The sequence below is a fragment of the Petaurus breviceps genome, unplaced genomic scaffold, assembly GCF_028583685.1.
Source record: "Petaurus breviceps papuanus isolate PSGF00001 unplaced genomic scaffold, PetGlider_PUasm1.0 91133, whole genome shotgun sequence".
In the NCBI taxonomy this organism is placed as follows: Eukaryota; Metazoa; Chordata; class Mammalia; order Diprotodontia; family Petauridae; genus Petaurus; species Petaurus breviceps.
Genome location: NW_027187419.1, coordinates 92,470,730 through 92,482,730, shown reverse-complemented (window position 1 = coordinate 92,482,730; position 12,001 = coordinate 92,470,730). Strand labels below are relative to the sequence as shown.

Genomic DNA, 12,001 nt, shown 5'->3' with positions numbered 1-12,001 from the left:
AGACGAAGTCTTAGAGAACATCAAAATTTAGAAATAGAAGGCAAAAAGGAACTTTTAAAAATAAATACACAAATTAAAAACCAAACAGGTAGCAACAGTTTTTAGGAAAAGCTTCTGCTATATTAGTACCTTAGAAGGTGGAGCAAATACCTTAATAGTTTTCTGGGGAAAAAATGTGTGTAGTCTTAGAATATAGCTAAGCCTGTTTAAAGTACACAGATATTTTTATGTTTACTCAATAGAATTCTACCCCACTTTAGATAAAACCTTTCCATAGTTTATGTAGAGTATCAGTGGTAGGATTCAGTAATTCCCTTGTCATCAAACCCATGTCCACTATTCATTCCCATTTATATAATGTCATACACCTTGTGATTTTCTTATACCACTCTATACTTTTTCAAGATGACACTGAATAAGTTCAGTCTACCTGCAGAATATAGTTTAATTGGTCATCAATGTACGTGGAAAAATTAGTGGGAAAGCAAATGATATTAGTAACACAATTGAAATATTTTAAAATGATTTTAGTGCTGAACATCAGTATACCTTGAAATAACGATCAGATATTCACTATAGGTAATCGTATGAAATGAAGGGGAAAAAAGTTCTCATACCTGGAATTCTTTATCAAGTATCATTAGGAATTAAGAAGAAAAGTTTAAAACTGAAAAAAAAAACATCTTCAAAGAAGAATTGAAGAATTTACAAAATGTAGCTAGGGAATGAAGAAGGAAGTTTCAAATATGAATTCAAGACTTCTAGCTTGGGAGACTGAAAGATTGATGGTGTCACTGATAGAAATGATGTATTTTGGAAAGGGAACTTTTTTGTGGTAAGGATAACATGCTCAAGGAAAGCCAGTGTCCGCCTTCACAAAAGTAAAAAGTACAATGTTCTTAGATTGCTGAGATTTATTTATTTCCCTATGAAATGCACATTTGACCTGAAATACTCAGAAATTGCTCATTTATGAATTCAATTCTATCCAGAGAGAAAGGGCAAACCTTTAAATATTTACTTTTTTATTCAAACCTGTCATGTGTATATAAAAGAAAAAAATTCTATTCTTTTTTTTTTTTTTAAAGATTTTGAGACAGTCAAAGAATGCTTGGATCTGATTTAGAAAGTAAATCATTCTTTTTGGTTCTAGGTTAAGTAAACAATTCGAATACCAATGTTGACACATCTAATGAAACTTTGGAACATACTGGATGAGGCAATAATGACAAGTTTAGAAAGCATTTTAAAAGTTTAATGTTCACTTATTATTATTAATAATAATAATAAAATTTAACTAATTAATAGGGCAGCTAGGCAAAGATGAGTCCTGAAACCTTAGAGGAAAAACATGAATCCTTGTTATAATTTTCTCAACTTAATTAAGTTGGTTGGTATATGAATAAGCAAAGTTTTGTAAGAATGAAATGAAAGAGATATCAAAAATTAAATTTAAAAGTGGCAGTTTTTAATCTTCTTTGTATTTTAGCTCAGTATAAATCTGATGGCTAAGTTCCAATCTGAATTTTCTCATTAGGTCTTTAAAATTTGTTGGTTTCATTTACTGCCCTGACTATAAAAGGGGGATGAAAAAGGTGAAATGTTTCTTTTCTTTAAAATTTTACTTGAAGTAGAGTTTCCAGAGGAAAATCTAGCAATATCCTATCATGAACTTCACTACTTACCATTCTTACTTCTCACAGGGGTAAAATCGAGCTGGAACAATCAAGAATGCAGCTCTGGTGCTTATTAACCAGACAGAGGCACGTGCCACCACATTCACCCAGGTTACCTAAGCAAGTTCTACATATATAATAACTTTTAAAATGGATATTGATTGGCCTGCATGCTTCTCAGCTATGTCCCTCCCTTCTTCATCGCAAAACAGTAGATACATGCACAGCTGCTCTCTGCTGAATCATGTGACTCACATCATAGCTGGTCAGCCACGATGGGCAGTCCCAACATTATACACAATTTGGCTACTGAGGTTATTAAGCTACATTCTATGCCATCCTTAAGAATAATGACTGCATGCTAAGTAGGCTTTAAAGTACAGATTTAAGCTAGACAGGAATGTTAAGTGTAATGCAGGTAAGAGGATAAATAGAGCATGTACTTCCCATCTCTTTGCTTTTATTTTACAAAAATGGAACCACTATCTTTTTTTGATTCAGCCCTTTTAAGTGGAATATGTCTAAAACAGAACCAGTAACGACCTAGTAGGTGTTACTAAGCAGCCATATTCAGTATGCCTTAGTCTTGTAATTTGCAGTCCGCTCAAACCACATGTTCCAAATATTAACAAGTTTGTTTTCATTTATATTGGGAAACACTTTATGAAATGAGAGGTAATCTGAGTTTTTGAGATTTGAAGGGCCATAGTCTGTATTCATTTGGGCACCACATATCTTGGGCTTTCGTGAAATTTTATGTAGTAAATGGCATGTTACATGGTTATATCAGAAAAGTAATGTAAGTATCATATTTTGGCTATACAGGAAATGGTGATCATGCTAGAATAATTAAAAGAGGTTGGGAGAATATCATCAGCCTTTGTGTAATCTGGCGCTTTACACTCACCTTTTGTTTTAGCCCTTCCATGAATCACATTAATTTCACTACATTTTCTTCCTAAATTCTGTACTTTAGAATTGAGGAGGCAAAATGGAGCTTGGGGACTTTATGGTCTTTGTTGTTTTTAATTATTTGGTAAATAAAGTCAACTCCCAAGTCAATTATATACTTGTGGATTTTTCAGATGCTTGGATTATTTTCTTGACTAATGTTCCTCCTGCCTGTTGCTCATCTTTCATTCATTGAACTGCTTTATTTTTTTGAATCTCCACTAGAGTGAAGGCAGTGGGAGGGAGATTCTGAATCATATGTCAATGGAATGCTGTCCTTGCTATTGCAAAATATTTCAGGGAAGGAAATATAAGTTAATTGCTAAAATAGAGATTAGGGTTGTCTGTGGAATTAATCTATTTCTATTTTCCTTATAATCAGTAATAATTGAGTTTGCTATGTTGTGTTACAAATCCAAAAATAATGGTGTAGTGTGGGACTGAGGACACAGAATGACTGTTGATTTATTCAATGTTTTTTTTTTCACTTAGTGCTGACTTTTTTGAGATGAATATTTATTTTGAAAAATCACACTATAGAATATATGATAATTCCTTTCAATAGCATAAGAGATAATAATTTAACATTTTAGAATGTAAATAACATGCTTATAACAAGAAGGCCTTTTCTTCTGAATTTCAGAATAAAAAAAATTTCTAGAAGCCCTGAAATGCCTGCCTAAATCTGAAGACTTATGCCTGTACTGTGCAGAGTTTTGGGCTTCCTATAGTCCTTTTAGAGTATAAGGAACCATAGGATGACAAAACCTCGGAGTTGGAAGGGATCTCAGAGGTCATCTTAATCGCTAACACAAATCTAAATATGAATCCCTTCCATACTGTCCTTGAAATATAATCATCTGGCATCAACCTGACGAGAATTCCAGTGATAGGGCACCCACCTCTTTCAAAAGCCATCTATGCTACTTTGGACAAAGCTAATAATTAGAAAGTTTGTCTTTGGGTCAAGCTGTAATGTACCTCTCTGTAATTTCTATTCATTGGTCCTAGTTTCTCCCTTTGAGAAAAAAAAAAAACATAACATCCTTCTTACATACAGCTCCAGTGAGTCTCCTTTAGGCTTTATTTTGTACATAAGTAGTATTTTCCTGCTATAGATACCCGTATCACATGACTCTAGATTAACTCTGGCTTACAAATATCCTTCCTAAAAATGGGGTACTCAAAACTGAATATCATGGTCCAGATGAGGTCTGGCCAACTATAGCAAGAGTATAATCTTCCCTATTTGAGATGATGATGATGATGATATTTATATAGTGCTTACTATGTGCCAGATCTTTGCTAGGCACTTTACAATGATCTCATTTGATCCTCAACAGTCCTGGGAGGTAAGTGCTATTATCCCCATTTTACAGATGAGGGAACTGAGGTAAAGAAAGGTGTTCAGTGACTTGCCCAAGGTCAGACACAGCTAGGCTGTATCTGAATTCAGGCTTGGCACTCACTCTATGCACTATGGAGTCCCTTAGTTGCCCTATGCCTGTGTTAATGTATCCTAAAATATCATTAGTTTTTTTGACTGCCATGTCATTCTATTGATTCAGATTGAGCTGTTTACTCTAGTCCACTAAAAACCCTTTGCTCTTTTTCACATGAATTTTTTAGTTATTTATTTTGTCATTTACGAAAATCACATCCAGCCCCAATTTTCACCCTCTCCTTATGTGGCCCCAATTTCTTCTAGTTACATTTCTAGAAACTCATATGGAGACAACATATCCATGGGCAAAGATGACAGTTGGAATGACAAATGTTTATGACCTAACACTCTAGGGAATTGTCAAGTATCTTCAATTTATTGTGCCTAAAAAAAGACCAGTGTGGATGAAAGTGTGTGTATCTGTGTACAAGATGAATATCACAAGCATATGTTTCGTCTCGGCTTTTTTTGTGCTCATATCTCCTGCTCTTCAAAATGCTGAGGGAGTGTGCTGTGCACACTGTTTTCAGGTCTCAGCAATGCCAGCTAAAAAAACCTTAAAAGCTTTATTTGCCTATCACCTCCATCGCTTCCTAACCTGAAAATAAGTTCAAAGAAGATCACTGAAGGAAGGCATATTTGAAATCTCTGATGGTGAGACCTGGCTTCAGTAGTTTTCTTCCTGTGTTTCATAGTGTCAGAATGACCACAGGTGGTGAAGAAAGCTATTTGCTTATCTCTGGTCTAACTGCCTGGGGCCAGAAGGGAAGCAGCTCTCCACCCACCACTGGCTATACCGCATGTGACAATATTTAAAGTCAAGATATGCATAAACAAATCCAAAAGATCAGACTAAGGCCCTACTGGAAGTATATGTGTAAAAGTTTTTTTTTTTTCTATTTGCAAGACAAAGCACATAAGGTTTAAGAGTAATGTCATTATCTCAAGACAATCTGTAATGGCTGAATCTTTTCCTTTTAATTTTGTCTCTTGAACCATAAGATAGTTCATGAAACTCAAACATTTAGTACCTAATTGAAAATAAATGAACTGCGAGGCATTTCAGTGGAAGTAGGCCACTGCTCTCTTATGTATTATTAAATTTTATCATTTAATTGGTTAAAAAGTAAGAGTTATTTTATCATAAAGGGTAATTCCTATATATGACAACATATTATAGAAATCTGTTTTTTATGTATTTGTGGCCCATTTTATTCACTGTATATCTTGAATTAGTCTATTCCTCTTACATTTAACTTTCTGGATTATTCCACATACTAGAATCTTGATGTTGAGAACATGGTTCTTTGTTCAGTACGCAGCTTCCACAGCATTGCACTGGGCTTCTGCTCGAGCTGGGCATGTTTTCCATGGCTGAATCAGGCCTTGAGAATGTTGCATCCTAAAAAAATTAAAAATAAAAATAACATGCTTTTTAATATGTATCTGTAGAGTATATAAGTCATCATCTCTTTGTAGGACCAGACTAAAGTCTCCAAGGGATGAAAATCTAAATCTAACCATAAGATTAAAAAAAAGAGTCTAACGCAACTAGTTCAAACTTGCATTTTGTCATGATATACTTAATTTTCCTATTACCTGTTTCTCTTTTCCAAGTACTTCAGAAATTATATTTATTTCAATTACTTGGTAAAGTCATTTCATCAGAGGAATCTGAGTTTCTCAGTACATGGGCTTATTTTAGTTTCTTCATTCAGGAATGAGTTATGTGTCATGTTTATCAATCACTGAACTGTATTTTGCTTTAAAATTAGATGACCAATTATGTTGATAGGATTATTACAGCATGTGCCTTAAAGAGGAACTATCCTTCATGAGAGTGAAAGTTTGATCATAGTTAAATGAGTATCATCCAACCAAATTTAACTTATTTTAAAGATCTTTTAGACTTTAATTTACTGGTCCTTTTCAAAGTAGAAACAGAATGGTCTACATTTCCAGAAACTTGAAGGTTTTTGTGGCATAATCTAATTATTAGAGTTTAGAAGAAATTGTCTTCATAATAAAAGCAAAACTTTAAAACAAGAAAGTCACATAAATCAACAGTTTTGAAAATTATATTAGGAGTAATTATGCACCCCACCCTGTATTTCTGAAGGTACTTTTATAGGCTATGGGGATTAAAAATTATTATTACAATGATATTTATGGATAATGATATAAAAATACAAAAGCAAAAGGAAACAAACAAATTAATAAATTAAAAAAAATACAAAAGCATCTAAATTTCCAATACAGAAGTTAGAGACTGCAGATTATAACATTTAAGGGATCTCTGTTATAAATTCATGAAAGAGAAATGAATATTATTTTACCCGGAATAATGCAGGAACATAAGTCCCAAAATGTATTCTTGGTTTGGTGCTCTAGAGTCATACTTTCATCCTGTAATTCAGCTGCAGCAGCTCTATGCCCATTCCATTCCTTAAGCTGCTTTGCAGAGCTTAAGAAGCTATAGAAGTTTAAATCTCATAGGCTACAGGATAATTATAAGTCCTTACTTTAAATGGATTTGTACTCATTTGGGGCAGAGAATCATGGAGTGGGGTGGGAATGGAGGATTTCCCCCCTTTCATTTATAAAAACAAGGTGCGTCCCTTTGGAAACAGTAAGACAGAACTGAGCAAAATGAATGCCATCTTTTTATGAACTTTGAATTAATCCCATTTCAGACTCTCAGAAAATGAAATGCTTGCACTTAATGCTAACATATCAATGAATTACATGGCAGGTAACTATAGAGTAAAAAAGATGATCACCATACAACTTAATTAAAATAAGTGATATATGAGAGAGCAAAGGATAAATGGACCTTAGAAGCCCTCTCATTTTATAGATGAGCTGAGAGAAATTAAGTGACTTGCTCAAGGTCACACAGATAATAAGTAGCACATTCAGGTTTGCAATTCAGTCCCTGTGGCTTTATGTTCAGATCTTTCCCCACTATACCACAGTGCTTTTCTGAAGGCCTTTAAATGTGTATATATGTATGTATGTATATATATACATATACATAAAACCTTATTAATATTTCCCCATTTTAAAATTTGAAATCCATCAATATTTTATAGAAGAAAAAATTTTAATCTTAGCAAAACCTTCATATAAAACATTCATTAGCTAATTTCCACTATACTGTATAATAAAAATGTATCTTTTCATGGAGATTTATATTAAGAATTTTATTTTCTTATATGAAAAGGAGAGTTAAAACCATTGTGTAATATTATAGTCAATAGGTACTTAGTAGTTTACTCTGTTCTCCTATCTGTTGTAAACACTAGGAGATGTAAAATAAATAGGAAACATGGTTTTTACTCTCCAAAAGATTAATCACATTTGATAACTAAAAGCTATGGAGTGAAATAAAACAGCATTAACATAATAGCAATGAATGCAAAAATATGAAATACAGATTATAAATGCCATAGGATTCCTAGAAGGAAAGGGGGGTATCTAGCAAAGGTTTTCTATAAATTCCAAAGGTTAACAACCCTAATTCCCAGCCATCAAAACAGGGCTGGATAAGGCCTGTGAGGGAAGACACCATTTGCCATGCTCAAAACCAATTTTCCCAATTGCACCATAACTGCTGCTGTACTTTCTAGAAAGCACTTTTATCTGTTAAAAGGAGATATAGGAGACTTGTGAAAGAGTTCTAGGAAAATGGGAGGTTTTTCTCCTCCAGGCTGGGAAAAAATACATTGATTAGTAGCAGGTCAGAACCAAAACCATTGTAGAAATTCCTTTACTGTAATCATTGACTGAAGTTCATTTCCATGCCTCTCAGCAATAATGATACCTCATCACATTTCATGGTGCTTCAATTAGTAAGCATTTCATAATAATGATCCAAGGAAACCAAGATCTTATAATTATATTCTGCCCTAAGTTAATATTCAGAATATATTTATTTCGATATAGCTGCTGTTACCTAGCCAGAAATACCACAAAAAGAATAACCTACATACTTGGTCCAAATCTGTGATTTTTCTTAGTAGATAGAATTTCTCAATGTGGATACTTCCTCTACCAACAAAGATCAGAGTCTATAACTTAAAGTCATAAAAGTGTTGGCTAGGGCATTAAGAGGTTACATGACTTGCCTGCCCATGATCCCACAGTTAGTATGTACCAGAGGCAGTCCTGAACCTCAGATCTTCCTGACTTCAATGCCATGCTAAGTATTCCCTATATTACCCTACTTTCAACCTGCCCGCTATATTTAACTTATATATACTCTGAAGTATGAAAGTACATGTGCTTTATAATTTTAACGAGCTATGCACGTGGCTCTCAATGTTCCCATTACTTAGGCTAATCTGGGAAATAATTTGGGCACTCTTGTAAGCTATATTAACTCTCTTAAACATTTTTAATCCTACTGAAGTTGTGGGAGAATTTAGCATGACTAATATTTCCAGACAATATATATTCATTGATAAAAGCTTTGCACTTCCAACTACCTATTCTGCTTCTTGTGTTCGCATCAATTTATATACTATGTTGCACTTTGTAATATGTTCAAGAGGGTGACCTCAAAGCACCTAATAAATTCCTGTAATATTAAATGTTTTTTTCTAGCCACATAGCACATCACAATAATTTAAAGTAGGTGTTCCTAATCTGGTTACATGCTGAACTCAGAATGTTCTCCTGATTAGATTCAATGTAATATTTTGAAACTTCCTCATGTGATGAAATGTCAATTTCATTCAAAGTTCTTTGGTAATTTTTTTAGCTCTTTAAAACAAAATTTATGAGCCATCTTAAAGTAAAAGGAAAAATAAGCGAGCCAGTGAAAGGAATAGCTCAAAAGCTGAAATATAACGATGATGACTAATATGAACATCCTTTCTAGAATTGTAGACACGTGAATAGTGCTTAGTAGCAACTGGTCATATACTTTTCCCCCAACTATTTGCAATTTCTAAGGTAGCAATTGGCTTGATATGATACATATTTAATAAATGCTATCAGTAATGGTAGTAGCATGCCAAATTTTTATCAGACACACTTGATTTAGTCTTTCTAATAGGACATTTTGATGTAAATTCACAATGGAGCCTAACACAAGTAAAGTTTTGGGAAATAATTGGTACTTCTTTTTCATATTGCCCACATCTATGAGAAATCATCTTTAATTTGTCACTTAATACATGGATCAGGTCAGTAGCCACATTATTAGGACCTTAGTTATCCTAAAGTTCACAGTACATATTTATTAGTCCTTATATTAGGATAAGGACTTATAGACCACCACTGTAATTTGTCTAATGATATGGTAAGAATATTACAGATACACTAAGCAAAGAGAAAAACCTTTGCTTATGGGATTTGTTTCCAGAAATTAAATGCATCCAGTTCATCTGAAGGCAGCACAGTTGATGTTGCCCCTCCAAGAGAAGGTGAACAAGCGGAAATTGAACCAGAAGAAGACCTTGAACCAGAAGCCTGTTTTACTGAAGGTGAGGTGTTTTATTTAATACAATCAATTACAATTTTCTTCAAGATGCTAACTGTTCTGGAGAGAGCCATATTTACAAGACATACTTAGAGGAGATGAAGAAGGCACTTTCATTGCAAATGCCTTTTAATTAGAAAGGTTCATGTGTTCTTTTCCAAGAAGTCTGTCTAGACATGCTACTTAAATAGTATAAAAGAGTGCCCTAGAATCCTACCAGTGGTCATGAAGGAAAGTATTAAGCTATTCAGGATTGATTAATTTATGAAGTACTTTGTATGTGCATAACACTGGTCTAGGCCTTAAGAGGGAATACAAAAATAATGAAGACATGATTCTTTCCTTCATGGATGTTTTTATATATGCATACATATATAGTTGTGGAGTGAAATCAATTCATGTAAAATATATGAACAATGAAAACAGAATAACTAAAATGTGGAATAGAATATAATAGGAACACATTGGAATTCAAAGCTAGAGGAAGGGTCATTGTCTTTTTTTCTATCACCTAATTGGTTTTCCTTTGTGATAAGCAGAAAACAATATATATTATTTATTTGGTTCTACTCTTAAGACTTGAATAATGCAATTTGCTTTATAGGTGATATAGCAAGTCATTTTTTTTGCTGCAAGTAAGGGGTATCTTATGCACTCTTTTTTATTGATATGAACAAAAACCTACCTATTTTATTTTATGTATATAGAGAGAACCTGTGATTTCCTTGGTATAGGGAACTCCCAGGTGAGAAAACTTTCTCTAGGATTGCATATTGGCTCCTCAACAACTCATATTTTAAGAGAGCTGCCTGTGAGCACTGAGAGATTAAATGACTTGTTTAGATTCACAAAGGCAGTATGAATCAATGGTGGAATTTGAACCCAGGTCTTCCTGGCTTCAAGGCCAAGTTCATCCACTATTCCCTGCAAATGACTTATAAGAAATAATTTGTAATGGGCCAGAAGTCTGACAGGAACAAGACGAATCATGGTGCTAGTAATGTTTTTCACAGTGTACTCAGTAGGTGTTTAAAACATATTTCTTAATTTGATTAAACAAGTAGCATCACAGATAGGTAGTGGCACAGGAATGTATAAGATAAATATTTGTGGAGAATATTTGCATGAACATGGGAAGCTGACGATCATAATTTACTCATCAGTGCAATTAAATCAAAAGGACAACCTGGAAAGGAAGATGCTTAGGGAAGTTGATAATAGGCTGTACACTTTGTGAGAAGAACCAATAAATAAAGATTTCTGGGAACAAATATCAGGAAAAACAGAACAAGCAATTTGGAAGAGCATCTTTGACACAAACATATAAGTTGTATCCAGGTATCTGCCAGAGAGAACAACTTTATTCATCATTCAATATAAATCAAGAATTTATTAAGCACATCCTCGTTTCCAGGTACTGTGATAAGTGCAGGGGACACACAGAAAAGTAAAAGATAGTCCATGTTCTAAAGGTCTTACAGTCTAATACATTAGGCCTGGGGCCTAAGACAAGGAGTTTATTTCACTGGCCATAGAGGTAACATTTTTATACCTGGGCAATGTTGGACTTTGTGACTACACTGTATACCTATAGATTGTTTGCTTCTGTATATAGTATTATAGCACATATACATCTTACATACACAAATCACATATCACAAGCATGGTGCTGGTTAAGGGACCTGGCTGAAAACATGGGTTCAAGTACCTCCTCTCACATTCATTTCTGTGTATAAACAGGTATGCACATATACAGGTATGTTATTAACTACATAAGAAAAACTAGTAAGAATATGATGTTATAGTTTTCTAATCTGTAATAATCAAATAACATGTTTTCAGGCTGCATCAAGAAGTTCCCATTTTGTCAAGTAAGTACAGAAGAAGGAAAAGGAAAAATCTGGTGGAATCTTAGGAAAACCTGCTACAGCATTGTTGAACACAACTGGTTTGAGACATTTATTGTCTTCATGATCCTACTTAGCAGTGGTGCTTTGGTAAGTGAAACACATGTCAATGTGAACAAAAAGGTTTTGATTAAATTTATTTTTCTGCTAAAATGCTGTGTCTATGATGCATTTCAAAATCAAAGTAGAGGAAACTACCATACCCTGCAGAGTTTGCCATTTAAGGGATGAAATAATGGAGAATTTACTATAGAACAAATCAAACAAATTGGAGGGCCAGATGGAATTTCTCATCTTGTGTTTATCTAACAGATGTTTAAACAGACTACGTTTTTCTCATTTTTAAAAAAAGAGATCGCCCAATAGAATGTTACATTCAACATAAACTATCATTCCATCTTCTCCAAATAATCATGCTTATAGTATCATGAATTCTGGTCAGTTTTTTAAAATGTCTAATTAATTTATTCTTTGCAGAAAAAAAGTCCCAAACTAGCTATTCATATAACCATAGAATGCTAGGAATAAAAATGAAAGA

General features: G+C 33.7%; 1 protein-coding gene across 3 annotated transcripts in view; it reads left to right on the top strand.

The window, feature by feature from the left end:
* The window catches only part of SCN3A (sodium voltage-gated channel alpha subunit 3), a 107,917-nt gene that overhangs the window by 56,517 nt on the left and 39,399 nt on the right, over positions 1-12,001 (top strand). For all 3 annotated transcript variants that reach the window (XM_069080794.1, XM_069080793.1, XM_069080795.1), the window contains 2 exons: positions 9,440-9,560; positions 11,399-11,553. In XM_069080794.1, coding sequence (XP_068936895.1) covers positions 9,440-9,560; positions 11,399-11,553 — 276 coding nt within the window. The remainder of the gene's footprint in view (positions 1-9,439; positions 9,561-11,398; positions 11,554-12,001) is intronic.